This window comes from Saccostrea echinata, unplaced genomic scaffold (genome assembly GCF_033153115.1).
Source record: "Saccostrea echinata isolate AGI-Se365-2 ecotype Australia unplaced genomic scaffold, CSIRO_AGI_Sech_v1 ptg000001l, whole genome shotgun sequence".
Lineage (NCBI taxonomy): Eukaryota > Metazoa > Mollusca > Bivalvia > Ostreida > Ostreidae > Saccostrea > Saccostrea echinata.
This window is the reverse complement of record NW_026889750.1, coordinates 48722792-48748242: the sequence shown is the minus strand read 5'-3', so window position 1 is coordinate 48748242 and position 25451 is coordinate 48722792. Positions and strand designations below refer to the sequence as shown.

General features: G+C 35.2%; 2 protein-coding genes across 3 annotated transcripts in view; one reads left to right on the top strand and one right to left on the bottom strand.

Moving 5' to 3' along the window:
• Positions 1-2610, top strand: part of LOC133193548 (protein timeless-like) — a 43401-nt gene extending 40791 nt beyond the window's left edge. The window contains exon 24 of the mRNA XM_061329513.1: positions 1126-2610. Within this exon, the coding sequence (XP_061185497.1) occupies positions 1126-1243 (118 nt within the window). The 3' untranslated portion in view covers positions 1244-2610. The remainder of the gene's footprint in view (positions 1-1125) is intronic.
• Positions 2611-12265: 9655 nt separating this feature from the next.
• LOC133193560 (tetratricopeptide repeat protein 14-like) lies at positions 12266-23642 on the bottom strand. Of its 2 annotated transcripts, none has more exons than XM_061329531.1 (14): positions 23612-23642; positions 21873-22031; positions 21227-21339; positions 20725-20801; positions 20405-20609; positions 20218-20309; positions 19786-19823; positions 19334-19474; positions 18520-18591; positions 18079-18198; positions 16116-16238; positions 15862-15976; positions 15422-15552; positions 12266-15336 (listed from the first exon to the last, which is right to left on the bottom strand). In XM_061329531.1, the coding sequence occupies exons 2-14, from the start codon at positions 22013-22015 to the stop codon at positions 12657-12659; spliced, it is 4050 nt and encodes a 1349-aa protein (XP_061185515.1). In that variant the 5' UTR covers positions 22016-22031; positions 23612-23642; the 3' UTR covers positions 12266-12656. The 2 variants fall into 2 exon arrangements, with proteins under 2 accessions (XP_061185515.1, XP_061185508.1); XM_061329524.1 differs by lacking the exon at positions 23612-23642 and adding an exon at positions 22328-22559.
• Positions 23643-25451: the final 1809 nt, after the last annotated feature.

Sequence of the window (25451 nt, the reverse complement as noted above, 5' to 3'; positions counted from 1 at the left end):
AGTTGGATATGGAATTTATTTCACGAGTGGGACAAGATTTTTTATATTTTCACAAGTGCGAAGCACGAGTGAAAATATAAATATAATTTGTCTCACGAGTTAAAACATTGAATTTTCTGTTTATTACATTTTCTTTGATTTTCCCTTTGCCTCTGTCTTTTCTAATACATGTACAGTGTCATAGGCTGTACGTGACGTCAGAGTTGAGCAGTTGCAATGTCATAGCTTAGCAGTTGTGCGATTGAAAACATTGTAACATGGATTTAGCAACATATTTGGGAAGAAATTGGCAGTTTTAGTCTCTATCAACATGGTTTAGTTACATATTATAGGCCAGGAATTATATTTTACTTACTTTGATATCCTTTCACACTGTGACAGAATACCATTTTGGTATCCTTTCACACTGTGAGAGAATATCACTTTTATTCAATGAATAAATCATAGTATTTCACTGTTGAAAATGTAATAAATGTCTGTATTCACATCAGTAAGTATTTCCTGTGTAAGAGTCCACTCCATATACCTGCCATCTTAAAGAAATAAAAGCCACTCTTTATTCATCTTAGTTAAAGAAGACATGGAATAAATCTAACATTGTAGGATTAGATGATTTTATTTAATGCAAGGTACTGACAAAAATATGTGTTTTTATTGGTATGCTTTGAAGCACATACCACTCTTAGACACATTTAAAGCAGGCCTTGTTTGCACTTTTCATTTTAATTTTGAAGTGTTCTAGATGAATAGGGTTTGTAGGGTGTGTATGTATGGCTTTTCCATGTTTGGGTAGTTACAGTACTGTTGAGTTAATCTTTTTATAACAATACCCTGGAAAATTTAAAGACACCCTAAGAAATCTACATATCTATAGTATTGCTTCATAATCACAAAACTAAATATTCAGATTTTTAATTAAAAGAATAAAGTATGAGGAATTTGATTGAAAATTCTTAAAATGTTTTATTTATATGTATATGATTTTAGAGTATTTTGTAAATTAATCTGTGATTGTTAATGACAAAAATTATCTCACATTATCACATTAGTATTGCTTTGAGTGTTAGAGAGAATTGAAGATTAAACAAAAAACAATATAAATGATTGAATTCTGACTACTTACAGAAAACTAAGAAAAATTCCGGATTCCGTGTGGATGAAAATGATCCAGCAATACAACAAACATTCTGGAGGAGATCCGAATCGTGACATCCAGAGTCACACTGCTAGCCAGGCCTCGTGATTGTGGCCTCTTCTTGGAGATTCATTCGAATGCCAAAAAGTGGTGCTCTTGTCTGTCAGCTGAACAGCATTTAAACATGTAGTTAAAGAAAATAAAGGAGGAATAACAGTAGAGCTGTATATAGCTGGAGAACAATTTTACATGTTTTGTTGGTACATGTAGAATGTCTGGACTACCGCTGAAAAAGCCTTCATGGTTTCTGGCCAAGAACAAAAACTTGAACAAAATCGCTTTGCGAGACAGATACAATTCAAGGAATACTCTTTAGAGAACACAGAAACTAGGATTCCGCTGTTTTCGAGATAAATTGTGATGTTAGTTGTCTTTCTTGAATTTGTCAGAATTTGTCAAGAAATTTAATCACATGTAGAGAGACATTTTTAGAAACCCTCATTTATTCTGGTGACTGACCTGAAAATTGTTGAATTGTTTTTAAGAAAAAAAACATTTAATGCCAGCATCTACATGTCATTAGTTGAATATTCACAGATTAATGTGCCCTCTGTTATGGACAAGTCAAACCTCAGTGATCACCACTTAATTCTCATTTATGTATACTTACAAAGCTAATAACTGGTATATTAATGTATACTTACAAAGCTAATAACTGGTTTATTGGACTTTGGTGTAGTAATGTCCTGTCTTCTATTTTTAGAAAAAGAAATAGATGTGTTTCATTAAGTGTTAATTGGGAATTAAATGTTTTTACTTGTGAAGACTTTGTCATATTTGGAGTAAATTTATTGCTATGTCTTTTTTGTTGACATAGTATTTAAGTCTAGCTTTTATGATGTTGAACATTAGTGGGATCTTGATACTGAATATTGCTTGGGCATTATTTGGAGAGAATATCTCAAGAGATAGCATCCCAGTTCCATCTTGAATGGAAATTTATGTAATTGTATTGTTAGTTTATAGCATTTCTTATTATTTATGGAGTAAGAAAACTTGATATTAAAGTATCATTGTGTCAGACTCATTGCTGCCTTTAATCACTGGTGAATCCTACAGATTGTCTTCTAAGTGTCAACTAAGCAGCAGATGAAACATCAACATCATCACATTGTCTCTCCCAAACTTGTCATTTCTTAAACCTCTTAAGTAATGATAGTTGTCAAACTATGATAATTGTTACTTGATGTAAATTGTATATTTGTTGGTGATGAAAATAAGAACTATGAGACAGAAAGCATGTAAAATGTGCCATGATCTGAACATCGATTGTTGTTGTTGCACTAGTTTTTTTCTGAAGGTCAGTAATGTGAAACTGAAGTATTTGTTGTACATACTGTTCATTTTATTGGCATCTATAAATGTTTTATCTTGTTGTTGATTTTTTTAAAATAAATCATAAAATTGAATAAGAATATTTTGTCTCTCTCTTTTTCTCTAAAATAAAAATATATTTTGTAAGCATACAGCCATTTTTATGCCAAATATACTAAAACAGGGCATTCTTGGTGATAGATGTTTAAAGCGCAACATTTTTATCCTTGTACGAGTTAAAGGGGCTGGGACACAGATTTTAAATTTTGTAATTATCATGACATGACTACGACTGGTGTTTGACTTTCCATCTGGAAAGTCTGAACTCATAATAGGATGTTAAATCCTCCAGCGAATCCGAACCCGTGGACTATTGAGAAATGTTGCGTCCGTACAAATCGAGTGGCTTGGCTGTCCGATATTAGGCGGATTCTTCAGGGAATGGTGGACCGAACGCCCTTCCAGTCAATCATAATCCTTGTTAGTGGAATTGATGCTGCCAACAATAAATTGAGACCAGTGAATGTGACCGCACCTATATTGTGCTCGATTTTCATGGTGTTATGCAATGAAGGTGTTATGGTGTTATGCAATGAAGAATATAGTTTTCATTATTTTTCGAAGAATTACAAAGCTTCTTTTTTTTGTGATGGAATATATATGTCATTATTTTGTGGAATATGTTGAATTCGTCGATTAAAATATTTGACTGTATCAGCATGGTTTTTTTTCTAATCTAGTTACTTACCTGTAGCTGTCCAATAAGTTGCAAAAACTGTTCATTATTTTTCTTAATATAGACAGATTTCATAACTTACTGGACAGGTATAGGTAACTTATTGGACTGTCTTAATCCATTCGAGAGATAGAAAGTATCAAAAGAACAAAAGATGACGTCATACTAATGTTTTAAAGAATGTGTTTGAATGAGCGTAAATCATCAACAGGTTTTCTGACGTCAGCATAAATTTGCATGTAAATTAGCCATCTGTTTACTTATCCACTGATGAATGAGTCGCAATGCATTATGGGCTACTAAAAGCACTCAGTCGTGTTTAAAATAAAGGGCAACTTGAATTGTCCCTTGGAAACTCATTTTTCAGTTCTTTTTTGAGATTTATGAAAGAAATATTAAAAATTAAATATATTTTTTCATTTTATAGGAGTTTTATGAAGAGACTGACTTTTACAATCGACGACAAACTTTTACAGTTTAAAGGAACCAACTCCAAACCATCTTCGCTAGCCAAGGGTTTCTGATACGCTACTCTCCTCATAAGCCCTTGTCATACGGTGTTAAAAAAAGTTGGGATTTTTTTCTCAAGTTATGATTGGAGTTGATCGGCATCGTTCGACCAATCAGCAGTTGTTTTTTGTAAATGACGATATTTGCGTTCGGGATGTATCTTGACTCTTTAATATCGGGAATGAAAAACGCAAGTAAACAACGATCCGTGCCATTCTATGAATAGCTATATGGTGTCATCCAATATCTTAAGCTACGTGCAAAATATGATTAAGAATCAGTACTGAAGATGTAGATTTGCATTTTAACATGTTTAAATAACAAATTAACATAACTCAATACCTTCTTGTTAAGTATTCTTTAAAAACATTATTTTTTTAAATATGCTTTTTATTTCTGTCGATGACGCAATCAGTGCGTACCTGGTAAGAATCATGATCACGTGATGAAAATAATCCCGTCTTTTGTCAGCACCGTATGCCAAGGGTTTATGAGGAGAGTAGCGTATCAGAAACCCTTGGCTAGCGAAGATGACTCCAAACATAAAAAAGGTGTAATAGGTGTCTATTCAATAACAAACTTCAGAACATATGATTAGAGTTTGTTTTCGATAAATAAGCAATTTTAAGTTTCAGGGCTGGTAATACATTATTGACAAATATCTGAATAAATTGCATTAGTCTTTTTATAGCGATCGAGCGCTCTGTGGTACATACATGGGCAAAATGCGCATTAAAGTGGTAAAATTAATCGTTTGAATGGAACGTTTGGGTCTTTCTTATCGAACGTCAGTTGTTAAATAATGACACGCCCATTTCGTTAGAATTGAGAAATCAATATTGGTCCCAATGTTTTAAGACATCCCACTCTCTGAGACTAGCAACGCGAGTTTTACTGAAATGAGGATATTATGAAGTTTGGAGAAAGATCGAGTGCGAGACTCCCCGCTTCTTTAAAACTCACGTTCTGCAAGGAATATGTTCGTATATGTCATGTCTATTGACGTTATCACAAATCGCATACCGATCGAACACGTTTTTACCTGGTGTTTATGTCAACTCCCAATCTGATTGACTTTTGTATTTATGGAATACCTGTTCTAAGGTATTCGAATGAATCATATGAGAAATTAACGACAATCGAGGGCTGTCACTCAGTGCAGACTGTGTTTCCCCGCCGACTCTCCCCTACAATAAACTGCATTCTTCTTTCTGAAGAAATACCAGTATAAAATAAAAACCAACTTTCAAAAGAAAGCTTTATTCAAACGCTTCAACCACTGTAGGAAAGGCACATAGTATAGTTAATAAAAGTGTGTGGGGGGGGGGGGGAGGGGGGGCAGCCAGAAAAAACTACGTGCCTGCAGGATACACCGCTTTAAACTACTCTCTTTTTTTCATGAGAAGTTTCTAGGTCTGTTAACTTGTCATTCGCCTTAAAGGAGTTAACAAAATTACATTTGAAAAAAATCATTTGAATTATTAATAAATTGATATTAATTTATTTTATTGAAATTATTAATAAATTTTACTGAATGAAAAATGTGAAAGAATACTGCATTACATGTGCTAGGATTGATTTATTCAGACCCCGAGAATTCTCAGAAGCTTCGGGAACTACCCTTAATAAATTCACTGTATGCCTTTTGGTTGGACCTAAGCAAATCCAAAATCGGCGTGTTCTTGCCTTCCTGTTATCTGTCTGGTCTAGCTTTCGGGTGAACTCAATAAAAGCGCAATTAACACTAATCACTTATCTTCCTGAAGAGCGCATCTCCACAACGTACTTCAGGGGTCCTGAGTCCACTCGTGGCCGTGAGACCCTGATAAACTTCATTCGATACCAAGAGCGATGCAAGACAAAGAATAACATCTAAAATCTGAAGTTGTTCGGCTTTCTTCGTTAAAGCCTCGAGTCTAAACGAAAGTTAGAGAAGTGCTGATGGAAAAGATGTGAGCTTGTGCGACATGGCCGAAACCTTTGATCTTCTTTCACTTTCAGTTTATTAGGAACCTTTAAGTCTTCTGTGATCTTTTTATATTGTTCTTATTTTTTATTTATGAGCACATACATGCATGTATGATATGGAAGCCTCCCCCCCCCCCCCCCCGACACACACTTATTGGCTTGGAACACTCTTGGGGAACCAAGCAAGAGACGTACAGTAGAATCATTACCAAAAAGTTTCCGAAACTCTGGAGATCGAGTTCCCAGGGTCAGTGATTCCGAATGAACAAATGCTAACATATGCATATGTAATGCACTATTCGTTCAGACTTTTCTTCAAAAATTAAATTTATTGAATTGACAAATATTATTTTGTTAACAAAAGCGAATTCAAACAGAAATTCAAAAACAGACCAATAACATTTTCATTAGCAAGAGTTGTTTTGAGCTTTACTGTCAGTGTATCATGCGTACCATGCACTCGCTGTAAAAACACGAACTCAAGTTATCCTGATACATGTATTTGTAAATTATAATGTGTTATAAGCCCTGAAGTTTAAAAGTTCTCATTGTTATTGAATAGACACCTATTATATGTTTTTAATGTTTGGAGTTGATCCCTTTAAATTGTAAAAGTCAGTCGCCAATTGTAAAAGTCAGTCTCTTCATAAAACTCCATTACTCACATTTACAAAATTTGCTTTATGAAGCCTTATATCAACTTATAACACATCGGCCTAAACCATTGTTCAAAGAGACGTAGGTGCTATCCTTTCGATTAAGCATTGAGTGATTTTTTTTTTCACGTGATATACGTGTACATAGTTTTTGACAGCAGTACAGGGTGCGCAAGTATTATTTAACCCCTCAGTATTATCAAAATGTTTTTATGTACTTGAAACGTCAAAGCGTTTGTACGGTATTTGAAACAACTACTAAAAATCTAAAACAACTCCAATATTAAATGTGAGCATGGAGCAGTGTCTTTGGAATATAATCTTTCAATTTCGGCCTTATATAGTAAAAAAGAAGCTCTACGGTTTTTCGGGTGACGAAGTAAATATTATGCAGTAAACCGACGAAAACCACGTGTCGCTATTGAATCGTTACCACGAAGTTGACTGTCATGCTTTGGACTCATTCAATTGATTGGAGAACGGTTGTGACGAAAACATCGTCACGTGTTGAAAATTGCCTTCCATATAAGGTAGTGTACCCGACCTGATCAATAAGTAAGCTATTACTCTAAGAAAAGAAATCCAAGTATCAAACGTAATTAAATCCATCAGACGAATGAACAGCGTTGACAGATAGACTGGTTGTCATTACATAACTTCAACTTTCAGCTCTTTGTCTGTGACTCGTTCCACTAATGGATAGTCCTCTCATGAACAAACATGTGTATGGATTGAGGTTCCAAGTAACCATGAAGAGAATTCTAGATTTGCAGCCGCAATAGCACACATAGCGCAATCAGTTGAATTTTGATGCAACATATATCCATTGATGAGGGTGTTTAGCTCTGATGAATACGTTCCACACGATTAGAGACGTACATGAAAAATCTTCTAGTACGACTGTTCATATAACCAGGCACTACTTTGCTCTCTGTATGGAACCACACATTGTCAAATTGGGTTTTCAAAGCACTGGTGATAGTGTCATGAAGTTTAACAGATAGAACAGTCGCACATAATTCTAGATATGCAAAAGAATGACCGTGAGATGGTGCCACGTTTGCTTTTCCCATAACAAATCTTGTTTGTTGTTAAACGTCCTTCTGAAGATTTTTTCACTCATATGGAGACGCCACCACTTGCCGGTGGAGAGCTGCAAATTTTTTACCTTTACTCGGCACTCAGGACCATTGAACAGTGAGGGATCTTTTTCGTGCCAGCACCTACTGCGACACGGGACCTCGGTTTATACGGTCCCATCCGAAGGACCGGTCTCCACGTCCCAAAGTGGGATTCGAACCCGCGATGTAAGGATCAACTCCTTACTCCGCGACTCTTATAGCAAACGCTCTAACCACTGCGCAACGCGGGCGACTAACAAATCTTGTGTGTGTTTGATTGATGCGTGAGGTAGACTGAATGTACGCAACAGTGGCAATGGCGTCCTCTAATGCATCTCAACACAAAATAAGGTCTTTTTGTAGAACCAGAAAATGGGGAACTCAAAATCAGTAGCATCGTGGAATAGATGATGTACTGAGTCCCTCCATGTGGTAAATTTTGATTCAAGTTTAGGATGAATAGGATCATCCCAGTTGACTTTTTCTTGCATTACTTTAAGCAAAAGGAGTTTCCCTGCTATAATGACTGGAATTGCAAAGCTGAGAGGGTCATACAAACGATTGAAGACTGAGAGAACTTCTCTTCTGGTAAATGAATTGTAGGATTCAGCTTACGAAACCAAAAGTTGTCTCACTGAAGTTTCCAAGTAATTCCTAAGCTTTGCTGAGCAGTTAAGTGAACATCATTGAAGTTCAAGTCTTTCAAATCTTTAGCTAGGTCTTCAGATGAAAGGCACGCATAACTTCAACACTGCTTGACGCAAACTTGTGAAGATGTAGGTTTCCTTCTTCCTTTAATGTTTTCTTTGTTCTTGTAACCAAGTCTATGATCTCCTCTGAGGAATAAAGAAATAAGACCATCATCGACGTAAAAATCACCACAGATGAATGATTTGACGTCTGAGCCATACTTGGGATTCATTGTGTGAGCAGTTTTCTTATTTTAAAAAAAAAAAAGCAAGCCATAGCTGGAGATTGCGAGTTACCAAATAAATGAACTGCCATGTGATATTCACTTTTTGGTTGTTTTGGGTTATTGATACCAAAAGAAGTGTAAGTTTCTATGTTCTTCCCTGACCATAAAGCTGTGGAACATCTGTTTTATGCATGCATCTGTATCCTTTGCCAGTCCCAATTTTTCATATATTATACTTTCATGTAATTTAGATGAATCTGATTCGTCGAGAAACATTTGTTAAAAACACTATTACCCGCTGAATAATGAGACCACGCCCTCAAGCATAACAACAATCAACATTGCTTAACGACGGGTGTAATTCCAAAAAATATTGACTCCGCAGAATTTAAGCGCTCAAGGTTCACGTGTAATGTGTATTTGTATAAAACATACAGTATAATATAATAATAAATATTGCAACATTAAAACAAATCTACGAAGAACTATCATCAAAATGTCCATATTACAACTTTCTGCCAAGTCCAAGTAAACGCCTCTTGACTAGACAGGTGAATATGACTCGGTAAGTTTTACCATGTTTTCTTTTTTTTTTTTTTTTTGACAGAATCGCGAATAGTGAATGGTCCAAACAGATCAACTGCTGTTTAAAAGAATGCAGGAGATGGTTTTAATCTAATCTAAGGCAATATGTTCCCAAGATCTGTGCATTCGTCTTTTTTCTGCTTCATGTGAAAATATTACAAAACTATTTCTCATCATCTTCAGGGTTCTTCGGGCACCAGGTATCCAATATCTACTCCTGGTCTTAGCAAAGTTTGTCTTTACCCCCACAATGCTCTTTGTTCTGACAGTAAGAAAAAATTAATATCTCTGTTTTATCGATTTATTTTAGGAATGTTGTGCATTGGTGTAAATCAGACGTGGCTCCTCAAAAACTCGAAAGAACTTTTAGCAACTTTAAAATCACCAAAATTTTTCAAAAGTCTATAACATCAAAACTTACGAATTTTCTACACTTTAAACAACAAATCCTCACGACCAATTAAAATCTAGACTTTTTGATATAGACAACTGCTTCTTAAATAAAAACGGAACTCGGAAATTTTCTCATCTTGTGATTGGTCATCAGCAAAATTACTTCGTTAAAATCCACTCTGATTGTACACACAAGTTCTCTGAAGATGTTATAAAAAGGATGCTGGAGTTCCTCAATGACAACATTTATTAGTCTTCGGAGACCCAAGTTTTCAAACAAATTGTTGGAATCTCCATAAGCACTAAATGTGCTCCTTTATTGGCTGACCTGTTTTTATATTCCTATGAAGCAGAATTTATTCAAAAATTTCTACACGCCGCAAAGCTTTACAAAGACGGACCCATAGGGGGTCCGGGAGACCAGGCACACACGCGTCTTGAAATTAAATCACAATAATATTAGTAGGGGTGATTGGATAGATTCATGTTACAAATCGATTTTAAATATCGACAGTTAAAACCCATTTTGAATATAGATAAATAAACTTGGCTTATTTTGATGACACCTTTATAAACTTTTTCAATGACTATGATTAACCAAAACTAAGGGTTGGTAATCCATTTGGAGCATTCACTAATTTTCAAAGTTTAAGTTTACATTTGTAGGTGTTGCTAAGGATAACACATCTTACAACAGTATACAAGAAATTGTTTTATGATATTTTGGACAATTTCTATTGAAAGTTGTTACAATTCATGGTACATAAACGTTTTTAATTATTCACATGAATTACAAGTGGAACCATAAACGTTTTATTGCCACTTTTCACACTGGGTCGAAGGTTTAGAAATTATTTCAAGACCACCTTTGCAAGAAGTAATCTTGCATTTTGAACATATATTTTTTCTCGACATGCACATACATCGAGTTAAGAGTTTTTGGTAAATCATAATTATTTAAAAAAAAAAGGATTTTATAATTCACAGAAATACTGTTAGAAATCATTGCATAATTAAGGTTTACTGGCCCTCTTATAAGAGAAACAACTCTTACTGGGATTACTAGTTGTTATCACTTAAGAAGCGGTATTTAATTTCAAGAAGACGATTTCCGTCGAATTTTGCACCGTGAGGTATGCTGAAATTGTTTGCATTTCAATTCATATACCTTAGAACTTTTTCAGAATCGTGAAAATAAAACTTGTATGAGTGAAAGAGATGTTACATGTAATTAATCTTAATACAACAAATGACCACTTTTTGGATTATGTCGCACTATTATTCATCATATTCCATACTGCAAACATATAAAGCTATGAAATTAACCTCTGTAGTGTTTTTTTTTTTTCATTATTAAGAGCTTATCTCTCCTGCTATAATGTCACGATTAATATTAAACAAGAGGCCCAATGGCCTTAACGGTCACCTGAGTACAACAATTTAGATTGATTGATTCTATATTGTTTTACGCCCCATTCGAGAATTTTTCACTCATATAGAGACGTCACCATATACCGGTAAAGGGCTTCAAATTTTGACCTTTACTCGGCACTCAGGGCCATTGAGCAGTGAGGGATCTCTATCGTGCCAACGTCTGCCGTGACACGGGGCCTCGGTTTTTAAGGTCTCATCCGAAGGACCCGCAATTTTCACTTCAAAGTGCCGAGCGCATGGCGAAGGAACAGTTGCTATCTATTTTTTATCGACTTATGTCTGTCGCGGCTGAGATTCAAACTCACCTACCCTAACACCAGAACCCATGACCTAGGGTCATGAAAATTTACAAATTTGGAAGAGGTACCCTCATCATCAGAACTATGCAATTAGTTAAAGATTTTCAAAGAATTCACACATTTTCACTATATAATCATATAGAGCCCCCCCCCCCCCCCTTTCAGAGAAACAACAGAACCCCTGGGACCACAAGTTTTAAAAATTTTGTAAAAGTATCCTTGCTCATCATAACTATACACTTGTTTCTGTGCTTTATAACCAGGAGTAGAAAAAAATATTTTGAAAGAAATTATGAATTTTCACTATATAATCAATAGAGCCCCCCCCCCCCTCCTTTCACCAGAACCCCTGACCAAGGGGCCATGAAATTCACAATTTTGAAAGAGGCAGCCATGCTCATCATAACTATGTACTTAGTTAGTATATTTCATACCCAGGAGCAGAGAAGAAGATTTTCAAAGATTTAATGCATTTTCACTATATAATCAATAGAGCCCCCCCTCCTTTCACCAGAACCCCTGACCAAGGGGCCATGAAATTCACAATTTTGAAAGAGGCAGCCATGCTCATCATAACTATGTACTTAGTTAGTATATTTCATACCCAGGAGCAGAGAAGAAGATTTTCAAAGATTTAATGCATTTTCACTATATAATCAATAGAGCCCCGCCCTAACACCAGAACCCCTGACCCAGGTGCCATGAAATTCACAATTTTGGAAGAGGCAGTCTTGCTCAACATAACTATTACTTAGTTTATTTAATACCCAGGAGCAGAAAAGAAGACTTTCAAAGAAATAATGCACTTTCACTATATGATGTAAATAGCCCCACCCTAGCACCACAACCCCTGGTTGAAATTGGTTAAGTGGTTTCAGAGAAGAAGCTAAAAAAGTTCAAATGTTAACGCACGACGAATGATGACGGACAAAAACGGATAGCAATAGGTCACCTGAGTGACTCAGGTGACCTAAAAAAGGTACAGAATATCGAACATATTGGTATGTCTACAGGATAGGCAAACTTCTGGCTTAGTATGATTACCCAAACTGTATTTACACACAAGATTTCTTTTGATCGACTGAAAACGCTTTCTGCATCAATCTCAATTTCTTTCTACATAAAACCAAAGTCTAAATAATTGTTTCAATCTTTTAAAGATATTTTCTTTTTTGTACAAAATATGGCCTACAAGAACAAACACCACTTCCTTCAGTGACTCAGTGACTTTAAGTCTATGGTTAAAAGAACACATTGTCTTATAACGGCAACAAATTAATGTCTGTTTCTTCCAACTCTGCTATTTTGGGGTCTTTGGTAATTAAAGAAACATTACATTCATGTACAACAACCTTTCCAAATTATCTTTTGTTTCTACCATAAAAACTTGAAACGATCATATTTACAATGAACAATAACAAAAGCATTTGATAACTATGACATTTACAACAAAATTTGATATACTTTATCAAATTTGAATAAAAATTAAAATTGACATTTTTTACATGTAAAGACATTTTCTTATGAAGTTAAAAGTTGTTATTTGCAGCTGCTTGCATTTTCTTCTGTCTCAATTCCTCCAGAAATGTTTCCATCATATCTAGTGAACTTTTACCCTCAGCAGATGGAGCACCGGTTGTCATAGGAACACTAGTCCCCACTCCAACATCATCTGCTTTTCCTGGTTTACTAGCTTTTGGGCCATAGTAACCACTTCCCTGGCCAATCGGTGGAGACCAGCTTTCCTTCTTCCTCTGAGGAGATCTGCTCTTAGGATGGGAATTCTTTGGTGACCTTGACCTGTGTTTGGAACGTGACCTTGACCTGTCCCTCGATCTATGTCTTGATCTGTCTTTAGATCTTGACCTTGACCTCGAACTGGACCTTGACCTTGATCTGCGCTTTGAGGAGTAAGAACGATCCTTGTGATAGTCCCCCCTGCTTTTATATCTCTCATGATATTGTCCACGTCCTCTGAATTTTCCTTGTCCCCTGTCTATAAACTTTCCTCTTCCCCTATCTACAAACTTTCCTCTTCCCCTATCTATAAACTTTCCCCTCCCTCTACTGCTATCAAAGAATTTTCCTCTCCCCCTGCTGCTATCCATAAATTTTGAGTCCCCTCTTCCCCTCACACCCCCTCTCCCACGAGATCCTATCTCCAGCTTGACAAAAGGTTTAATAGTTACTGATTTCCCATCCGATAAGATTCTGTTTTTATTATACCGATTTATCTCATAGATTTTTTTCCCAATATCACTCTTGTCTGCCTTTTCATCATTACTATGAGGTGACCTTGACCTTTTCCTTTCAGAACCTCCATGATGGGAACTTGGTGATCTGCTTCGACTGCCATGTGACCTTCTCTTATCGTGTGATACTGGTGCTCTACGCTGTTTGCTTTTTTCGTAGGATGAAGACCGGCTTCTACTGGAGGATGAGGATGATTGTGAACGTCTTGTCCGATAATTTGATTTTGGTCTTTCATGCTGGGTTGGGGAATCATCTCTTTTTAACTTTACTTCAAACAGCTCTTCTTGATATGCAGGCTCTGGTTTTGGAGCATAAATCTGCTCTGAGTGTAGAACACTGACAATGCTGACAGGATCTTCTTCTACACTGTCAAATGGTCGGACGCCCACCGGTCCATGACTTCCTTTCTGCTCCTCAACAGAATTATACTTGTCATTTCGTATGTGGATTCGAATTCCCTCAAATTCTCTATCCAGGTCTTCTTTGGATGGAAGGCCAAATTTTTTGGGTTCGCCTTGTGGATACAACTCCTCTCTCTCCCTTGATGTTGACTTGTGTTTCTGTGGTACCTTTGCTTCCTCTTTAACCTTAGATAAGTCTTCTCTTCTCTCTGTCGTCTCTTTAAATGTATTGCGGAACTTTGAGACCGTTTCCAATTTAGGCTTTTGTTCTTGATACTTATCACCAGAATCAAAACGTGATTTTCGTACAGGGTTCAAGTCTTTGTAATATTTTTCATCAGTTGGACTGTCCCATCTTGATTTAACCACATCTTCTATGGACCCTATCTTTTCATGCCTCTTTCTCTCCGAGTCTACATCACTTGGATATTCTTTTCTCTTTTTGTATTTCTTTTCACCTTTAGATTTTCTGTCTTCCTCAGTCTCCTCCATATCTTTCCTAGGAATTCTACTGTAGCTGTCAGACAACTTCCTTTCACTTTTTTCCCTCTTAAATGTATCTTTTCCATCTTTGTAGAATCTTTTCTCACTGGGAGACAAGCTTCCTTTACTTTTTCTTTTCTTTTTCTCTGTCTTGTCTTCTTTGTTCTTCATTTTCTTTGACTTTTTCTTTTTCACTGGTGACACACTCTCACTTCTAGATTTATCATCATCTGTAAAATTCTCCTTTTTCATTACATCTCTTAAGAGTATTTTTTCTTCTTTGAGCCTTACAGAGTTGAAATTTTCTGAATTTGGGGAAACACTCCTTTTTTGAGTCAGAGACCCAGGGGCATCTTCCTTCTTTATTGAAAGCTGTAAAGGCTCACTGGATTTGGATTTGATTTTCATTAAATTTTCAGTGAGACCTTTTTTCACTCTCTCCTCTTCTTGTCTATTAGGATCAAAATCATCAATGTCTCCATACAAAAGATCAATCTCCTCTCTCTGGGATTTCTCTTTGGGAATTTCTAGGTCTTGACTTCCCCTGCCTTCATTTCTTTCAATACTTCTATCTGGGTTTCGGTTGAATCCTTCAGGATATGGATTTATATTCCTACTTCTATCTGGATATTTCTCTAAATCTCCATCTGGATTCCTATCCATGTATTTTCTATCAGAGTTTCTTTCCATACTTCTTCTGTCTGTTCTTCCTTCTACACTCTGTCTATCTCTACTTAAACTAGACTCTCGCAGCCCTCTCAATTTCTCGTCAAATTTTCCTCTGTAATCTGGATATTCTCCTCCATCTCGATCATTATCTCTTGCTTTAAACATGAAAGATGACTGATGGTCTACATTGTATTGACGACTCGGAGATTCCTCTGGTGACCTTGACCTATATTTTTGCCTTGGTGGTGATTTCTCTGATTTCTCAGTCTCTTGTCCAAAATCCAAGCCTGGAATACCATCATATTTACGTCTGCCAAAAATATCCTTGTCTGGAGACCTTGGTGACCTTGACCTCCTTGTCCTTGAACTTCGTGGGGATCTCTCTTTTCTCTTCTTGTCACTTCTACACAGAAATGTAGAGTTAAATTTCCAGAATAAGATTTATCATTCAGTAAAAAAAAAGTTACTTCCTTTAAGTTTTGCCTTACCTGCTTCGGTCTTCATTAATCAGCTTTTTCAGTGTCGCTGTGGTGCGATCCATAAACATTTCCTCATCTGAATCTCTCCCTTCATCATACCGCCCCTGTTTACGGTGTCGGTCACTGAAATGCTGTCGATCCTGCAAACAAATGTATTTTTCACAAAACTGTCTTCCCTCAAGTTTTCCTTTCATACATGAAAGAACAACTAGTATTTTTTTTTCAGTACATACTGTAACAATGCAATAAAATTTTTTATACTTTAGAGTATTGAGTCATCTTCTGAACTAAAATATGACTTTCATTTACAACAAATTTATACATGTATTTTTCAACTTAATATGGACCAAGAATAAATTTCCAGAAAACTAGATATTTAAATACAATTTGCACAGAGAGCGCATTTGTTTGTTGGAGTGGTAATTGCAAGGATTGCATTTTCATTGCACCTTTTTGTAAAGTAGAAATCTGAGAGCTTCCCTGGCTTCTACAGACTGAGGTTCTATATCTAGGGCCCTCTTAATGTATATCTCTGCCTCCTCAAAATTATCAATGTCCTCCTTCCTGTAAGCAGAGAAACCAATTCAAACAAAAAATCATGTTAAACACTGGCATTTTAACCTTAATTTCCACCTTTTGTTTACTCCCTGAACTTCAAAGGAAATCAATATATATGTAAGGAATTTAAATGTAGGTTACTTACATTCGGGCTACAGCTAACAATGTTTCATACATGTACTTCTTGGCATTCTGGTGGTTAGGGTTTATTTTTAAAGCTTCTTCAAAGTCTTCCATAGCTTTGGTGTAACTCTCATTATTTGCATACCTGTAAGTTCAAATGTGCATAATTTACAAGCATCTGATATTAATTTGTTTATGAGAAATATTTCTAATATACTAGATGAAATCCCGCGCAAGCGCGGGGAATTGAATTTATACCACTACCGACAGAAAATATATTGTAGTTCTCTACTGACAGCCTACAGGCTTATAGCAGGAACAAATACTTTGTTCAAAATCCCGCCTGAAGTAGATTTACCTATCCTACCCCCCCCCCCCCCGTTTTTTTTTTAAACTTGAAAAATAGCAATTTCATTAATTGACGTTTATTGTGAAACCTGTTATACTATGTTATGGATATTGTACTTCAGATGCTCTTATTTCATTTCCGTCAAGGATAAAAGCAACGAATAAGGGGGGGGGGGTAAAAATTCACAGGTACTTGAGTCTTGGTTTATAAATATGTTTGTACCTTATTGATATGTTAAAATGTACTTTAAATTACTTTTTTACCTATCAATAAGGTACATACATATTTATAAACCAAGAACCAAGTACCTGTGTAAAAATTAGCTTTTAACGCCCTATGAATAGGCTGAGTATTTGATACAAAAGACTGAGCTGCAATAATGTAGCCCTCTCCGATTTATTTTTTTTTTTTTTTTTTTTTTTTTTTTTTTTTTTTTTTGATCTGATATTTTCTGGCCTCCCCCCCCCCCCCCCCTCAAAAAAGGAGATGGCTACATTATTGCAGCTATAAAAGATTGTATTCAGAAATTAACTGTGTATTGATTAAAGCGCAAAATTTTACATCTTTAATTGTATTTAAACAATACCTTGTTCATTAATTTTCTCTTTTCATGTAAGCAAGTTTATTACAAAGTACAAATTGTACTTCGGGTTCGTTGCCACGATGCTCTCAGTAAGGAATATATATAAATTTTACCGATAAATTTATTACGAAAACCTACTACATACATGTATATGTAATAGTCTTTCGATATATAATTATATTCACAACTTATAGTGTTATCAGTGATTTACCATTATTTCAATTATGACCATTTACACAAAAGCTTTTTTTATGGTCATGTAGCTATAATCGCCTCGTTTTTTTTCTTAACATCGGGCTCGATGCTATATGATGTTCTAGAAGCTTCCGTCAATATAAAGATCGGTGAATGACGAAAATATTTTGCACATTTCCCTTTTTAATCGGTTATCACAACTTATTTCTTTTATATCATTTAAAATCGAGTTTTGATTGAATAATTCAGTGATGACGTTTTATGTAATAAATAAACGATTGCTTGTTGTCAGTTTCATTAAAAATTGCTAGTAACTTAGATCCGCCAACCGGAAACGCCACCGTACTCACGTTTTAGCTATTTCGTGGCTGTTTATAGAAAATGAAAGTAGACTTTTAATTTAATGTACGATACTTACTATGCGAGTGAAATCTAAATATAGTTTACGGACATCAGCTTGTATCTAGTTTATTGTTAGAGGAGTAAGTAAGAACTCTGGTGCACCCGTTTCGGAGTTTATTTGCAAAATTTATTAATTTATAAGTATAGATTGAAATATATTAGCATTGTTGACTTATCAGCAGTTCAACACTCCTTTGTAAGGAATTTTATAATAGCTATACAGTATGGAAGATCCTTTAGTTTTCTCTTGGTTACATATTTCTGCCATCTACCATCAGCCCCTGACATCAATCTGTAGGATTTTACTAATTTCTATAAAGCAGTGACAGATTCCTCACTTGATTTATAAATTTGCAGTGCTTTATTTTTCTGTATACTTATAAGACTCCCCTGTAGCAGGGAGGGCTTCCATACATGATATATAAACATGCAGTCTATATTGTACTGTATACTTACAGGGCCCCTCTAGCAGTTAAAGCTTCCACATTTAATGCATCAATCTGCAGTGCTTTATTAAGGTATTGCATTGCTTCTGTCTGCTTTCCCATCTTAAAATATTTTATACCTTCTGCAACACTGAAAAACATAAAAATAATACTCTGTACATGTCAGCGACTGGTTTACAAGCTGAACACCTATCACACTTTCCTGTTACACTTTGTAAAGATACTGTAAACTACTTTTATTTGCCACAGTAGAGGCCAGCTACACTGATACATTATCAACAAAGAGGATGTATTTCACAGTATTCAGTCACATTTTGTGAGCTGAGATGCCCACTACATATCTCCGAGATGCCCACTACATACCTCTGAGATGCCCACTACATACCTCTGAGATGCCCACTACATACGTCTGATAAACCCACTACGTACCTCTGATGAGCCCACTACGTACCTCTGATGAGCCCACTTCTGGGATTGTTGTTTCCTTAGTCCCTCAGCCATCTCTTTCTCAGGAAGTTTTAATCTACAATATTACAAGGCTGACTGACAAATGTATAATATCGAAATTCTCCCTTTTATTAAGATGTCTATTACTGGTACAATGACATCCAAACTTATGAACAAAGAAATTTCTCTTGGTATATAATGCCAAATAATTGGATTTATGGGACGGATTTTAAGTCCATAGTCTCATGTTATTAAGTTATAATTTCCATATTTCCAAGTATTTTCAATAAAATATTATGTATTCATTGCTGGAAGTATACTTCTACAGAATATTGTGTTGTGAAAATAAAAAATATTGCAATTTGGTGTTGTGAATTCTTGTACTGCAATTTACTGATATATCTAAAAACTACTGCATACTCCAGGTGCGGATCCAGAAGTTTTTTTCGGGGGGGGGGGGGGGGGGGGGTTCCATCCCAGGCCAAAAAAGATTCCAACTCAAAAAATTCTTGACAAGCTAAATAAAAAAACAAAAAAAAAAACACGTAAAATCCAGTTCCTAAACATGAAAAACACCTATTTTGTGGTGGTGATAGTGGGGTCCACGTTTTCTACGGAGGGTCCAAAGTCATTTTATATTTACTTCAATATATACTTTTAATACCTCTGCAAATTACAAGGGGGGGGGGGGGGGGGGGGGGGGCCGCACCCCCCCCAACCCCCCTCTAGATCCGAACAATTCAACATGCACTCATATTGTGTTCAATGTATTTACCAAAATCTGAACAGTTCATGAAGAATTTAAAATCATCACATACTTATGCAGGCCTCTCATGTATGATGATGAATCCTCGAGCTTCAGTACACCCAATAGGTAGGGCACATTTCCCACATTGTTAAACCCCAGGATAGAGTGAAGGAGTTCATCAAAGGTCAAACCTCGAATATGTAACTTACGCCTGTAATAAAACATACAAAATTTTATCATGGACATATCTTCAAAGCTTTAAATTAAAGATTCAGTTACTTCTTTCAATTATCTTCATTTGCATCATATGATGCAGTGAGTTTAATTACAAACATCTTTTCTGTGCATAAAGGGTATGTGATATTAACCTCAGGTTTTATAAAATCATTTATACAAGTCTGAAAGCAAAAATGGATTATTCAGCATTTAACAACAGTCACAATAATATCTGCAGGACTTAAAGAACCTCTCCATCAGACACAAAACAATCAGATATAACGTAAGTCCTTCATCTAGGTTTACCTATACTGCACAGGAAACTCATCTGCATTAATCAAACCCTGAAAATTAAAACAAATCTATCAGTCATCTAATTCAACAATGACATGGAAAATTAAAAGTTTGAAAATGAAAAAAATAATTGTGCTCCTATCTTCAGGCATGTGATTTCTTTTTGCATTATACTGATTTTAAAAGCTTTTTGAATTTTTAATTCTGGAGACATGAAGTATCTATAAAGTAAATATGTATTTTAAGATTGGGTACAAACGATGATATGAAAATTAATCTTTACAAACATGATAACAATCACTGCTTGCTATCTTCAGATGTTACCAACTGATTTCTTTTTTAAGTCGCAAATAACGTAATAATGAAAGCTACAGCATTTGATTTTTAATACTGGAGACATGTTTAAAGCTTTCTTTACACTATATAACTTTATAAGACTCCTACCAATTTAATATGTTCCTGCTCCTCAGAGAGAGCCCTCTCATTTAATGAGACAATGATGCGTTCTGACTCCGAATTCACATTCACTACCACACCTACAAAAACAAAACAAGTAAACTTTAAGAATACATTATAATTGGATTGAAACAAATTTAACAAATTTTACCATTCTAAGGGTGCGAACACTGACCTCTGACTTTGTCCTTGACAGTAAAAGCCTCCATGGGACTCTGATAAGGAACTCTAGGAAGCTCCTTCGCAGGACAAAATGCTGTTAACTTCATCTCGTCGATATCTCGAGCTTTGTCGTTATCAAGACAGAGAAGGGTTAAGACCAGTCCACTCTCTAGTGAAGAGGTCACTACTCCTATCACAATGTCGTATCTCTCTAAACTCTATAAATGAAAGGAAAACTCCCATAATTCATCACTGTACCTAAAGAACAATAACCATTTGACAATGTGACAATTTGCAGAGGAGTGTTGTAGGGTAATATAAAAATGTACTCACATTGAAGAAATGTCTTCTGGCTGCCGTCCAATCCACTCCCATGAATGACTCAATGGGAGGCATCTTGGCATAAGTGTCTGGTAAAAAAATAAAACAATGCTGAAAATTTTTTTCATCTGGGATCTTACCATCACTTCATATAACCAATTTAATGTACCTTAAAATTTTGCGCTTCAAAAAATATCAAATTTCTGATCAGATCTTTTTCAATGTTGTACAATGGGAAATTACCTATGGCAGTAATATTTTCTTTCTTCTCCAGAACCTCACAAATTACAGAAATGTCATTATGTTTTAAGGTTTTTATTTACAAGCTTAAGGTCATTACACACATACTTAACATGCATTTGTATTAAATCAAATACATGTGATGAGGTGCAAATGGAAAACTGACAAAATAATTCACCTTCCCAATTAAAACCCCTGAACAGTGTGATATTTTGGTTTAAGATGTCTATTCTATGGTAATGTAATATCATATTCAATGAAAAGTCCAGCCTACCTTCATCAGTGGATACTGGTGGCTCTACTGAAGCATCTTCAACATGAGTAAACAAATAATCTGCCTTCTTAGCCACAAAACTCTGAATTCTCTGGGATATATCTCCCCTAAGCCTAAATTAAAAGTATTCAATCATTTTAACTAAATCTCATCACATTTCAATCTAGTAAAAAATTGTTCATAAAGCTAAGAAAATTTACCAATTAAAAAATATAATTAAATAAATAAATAACAATAAAATAAACTGAGCTGTTAATACTTGTAAATCTTTGATTCTGAAATTATCCCTGCTACTTGTAAAGAAAATATTTCCTAATTCAAGTAAAATCTTGACATAATGACACTGTGAGTTTGTCATTAAGTACAATCTTAACATAATAACACTCCACATTGTGATGTTGTCATTAGGTAAAGTACAATCGTGACATACCCATACCATCCAGTTGTGACATGTTAAGTAAAAACATGACATAATGACATTATACCATCATGACATGCTGTTGTTAAGTAAAATTTTGACATAACAGAACCCTGTTGTGATATGCCGTCATGAGAAATGAAGTTATTAATAAATCTTGGCATAATCATGCTATCCCTTTGTGACACTGCCGTTAAGTAAAGTAAAATCTTGACATAATGACACTACCCCGTTGTGACGTGCTGTCGCTGGCGGTATCTACTGAGGTGTTCTGTCATACTACTGGGCATCTGCTGCTGTTCTATCTGGAGACATCTCACTAGTTCTGGTCCATGGTATTGTACAGCTTGACCCAGCAGTCCAGAGTCCATGGTGATCACTTATAACCTGTAATTAAGAACACGAAATAACACCCATTCTAACGACAAGCAATTCCTTCTATAAAATGATGTTATATCAAAGTGAAAACCAAAAATTAAAAAAAAAGAAAGCATCAAAACTATGGTTTCACTTTTATGGAAATAGACACCTTACACATACATGTTGTAAACAATTAATCTGTATAACTGCTCTATCATTAATTTATTTTTCATGCATGTATGAAGTTGACGAACACTTTTCATCCAGTTTTTTTTTAAATGTCAATTTTCTTGCTATTCAGACTGAAATTCTGAAAAACAAACCTTGTCATTTCCAAGACAATGATCAATAAAATTATACATCTTTTTAATTGCTACATTATTTTCGCATTTACTGGAAGGGCATCTTATTCAAAGCCTTATCTCCCTAGATGGTAGTCCTCAAGAAAACTAGTGTTGTTCAAGCCCTTCAATCATTGGTATTGCCTTCTTGTAAGTGTACCGTCATCAATTGCTTACATTCTTCTAACATCATAGGAAATGTCAAACAGCCTTCTTGCAAGTGTAACGTCATAAGGAAATGTCAAATCAGTCTAATAAAGACATCTTCATTTGCCATCTTTTCTGTAAACATTACTTTTCTGCTCCCATTCTGTACAAAAGCTGCAGATAAAGTCCTCATTTTTGTTTCTCTGTCAGACATCTTCCAAGGCTAAAGGAATGCTTCCGAAAGCAGGATGTTTTTTTGGTAACCATTTTTTTTTTTACTACTCACTTCACATACCGACAAAAAAGTCACTCTCAAGGAAGATTTGTTAAGATACATCTCTTCACTGGATAGCTCGTCGTTCAGCACAACGTTTTAAATGTCAGGAGTCATCTTCTTCTGTCTCCTTAATTTACACCTAGTTTCCCCACATGGATAAACAAGTCAGATTTTCCTGTACATCATTTTTGCTAAGATAAATATATATGTACAAAATAATAAACATGGTAAAACTTCTTTAAATTCCCCAAAATATCTATTAACAACTTAATTTCAGTCTCAGTTCACTTTTTCATTACTTGTCCAACTTGACATCAAGCAGCTTTTGATTTGGTTTCCTAAAGAATTAGAAATGAAATATTTAATGTCTGACAACTCATGAACTAGATCTACACATTTTCACCATCGATATAATTAAAATGTTGCATACCTGAGATACTGTACTTGATGTCGCAGCATTCAAGAACACAAGAAAATGAAGACATTAACGTTAACAGACCTAACTATCTATCTTCGCAATCATTTGGACGAATTAATTCTTCACTCTGCATTTCTGGTAACAGAGTTTCTATGACTCCGTGTTAAAACAAACGATCGAAACAATACATATCGACAAGTTTTTGAAGATACTTAGTTTCTCTTTAAGCTTTAAATACTAGGCCTATTAACAATACCGTGAATACGTTGATTCATACGAGTTTTTAACGATACGACACTAGAACCATTGCCCAAAATAGCACGTACTGTCCTCTTCTTGTTCCATGTTGACGCTTAATTTGTCAAAGAAACAACATCAACAGGCAACATTGCATGAATTTAATGCGAACAAAATATGTGCAAACCTATGAGCAATTCTGTAAAACCTTCTTCATTTGCTAAACTGAAAAATTCAGCAACCAATGATCAAACATGGAGGGCATGCAAATGAGATCGCAATATATGAGTTGTCGATCCCGATTTTAAATTGCCATAATTTATTATAGTAAGTAAGTTGCTAATATTCCACATAACAGACCTTTATGAATTTACTTTATCGACTCTTATTTTAAATGTGCAAAGCCACGAATTGATAAAAATTTACATTTTTTTTTCATTTTCATTTTATCCATAGGATTATTTAACAAAAATATCAATTAACAGTCTTTAATTAATATTTCGTAAATTCTATGGTCGATATAATGACCTTATCTGCAAATACAATCCAGCATTAAGTGTAATACTGACTGACGTTTTTCATACAAATTGTTAGGCTATTATCTATATGCTGAATTGTCTACGGATATTTCCGTTTGCCCGATCATACAAGCTATAGCACATGGCGGGTGTGGCCGGTCGACAGGGGATGCTTACTCCTCCATGGCACCTGGTCCAACCTCTGATGTTTTTGCTCTGCTCCCAGTCTGTGTTGTTTTAGTGAAGTTTGACTTTGGTTGTTGTTCGCTATCTCCATATTTCTTAATGCATTCCAACGGTTGACCAAAGAATGTCAGTTATCAATTCACCGTTCCAAACCATGCACAGGCATTTGTTTCGTATATGAGGTCAACCCTAGCTGCAGGAACTGTAGTGTATGGTTTTATATATTAGTCTTTGACCATAACGCTATAGATCTCGTAATGCGAATATGGTGCAATTTACGGCACAAGATTTTCTGATTTTCTTAAGTTTGCCCCCCCCCCTTTTGAAACCGTTGCTACGGGCCTGTCAAGTTCACTGGGATATGTATCGTGTCGACATATGAACGGAAATAACTTTAATTATTAGTTATTGATAAAATGCCGTCGATAATTTCTAAGACTTCACATACACACATGGTTTTGTAAATATTTACCGATATATATGCAGTTACGGTTTTGATATGAAAAAAGTATTCCACTGCAAATCTCAATGTCGCTGCATTTATTTACAAATTTCAAGATGAAATTTTCAGCCGTAAAAGCGTTCCGAATAGTTTGTAATGAATGTTAAAGAAGTTTTTTATCCTATATAATAAGAAATCAAACCACTTCTCGCAAAGAAATGCATGGATCTTCTTTCATGCGAAATTATAGCATGGTCGCTAAAAATCGATTAACTTCCGTAACGATTTTTTAAATTTCACGCACAGAATGCAGATTTCAAAAAGAGCTGAAACTTATCTGAAAGTGACCAAAAAATCAACCTTATATCATTGATTCTAGTTGCGAATCAGCTATTTTAGACCATTACATTTTCGACATAACAAAATGAATTAGGCAAAAACAGTTGTCTCTTAAAAATTTAACTTCCGTAATTCAGGAAAGTTTTTGCATTAAAGGTATAAAAAAAATTATTTTGGGAGCGAAATGCTTCATACTTTTGTTTAATATCCTAAAACAAACTTTAATTTTAACTATTGCCGAGAATTTTAACTTTTATTGCTGGAAATTAACTTCCTTAACGATTAACATTTCCCGAAATTTTAACTTAATATCGGATTCATGCGAGACTTCATGAATCATACTTTAGCGTTCTATACTGAACATCAGAAACGAAAAATTGGTCAAATTCAGCTTTATTTTAAAATAACAAGCATTCTGAGAGTATTGCATTAGCAATACTAGTCCCCTACCGGCAAGTGTAATCTGGTTCCCGTTAAGAATTGAAAATGCCATAATTCCGTCAAAAATCAATGAAGCGGGACGAAATGCAAAGTTGATCTAT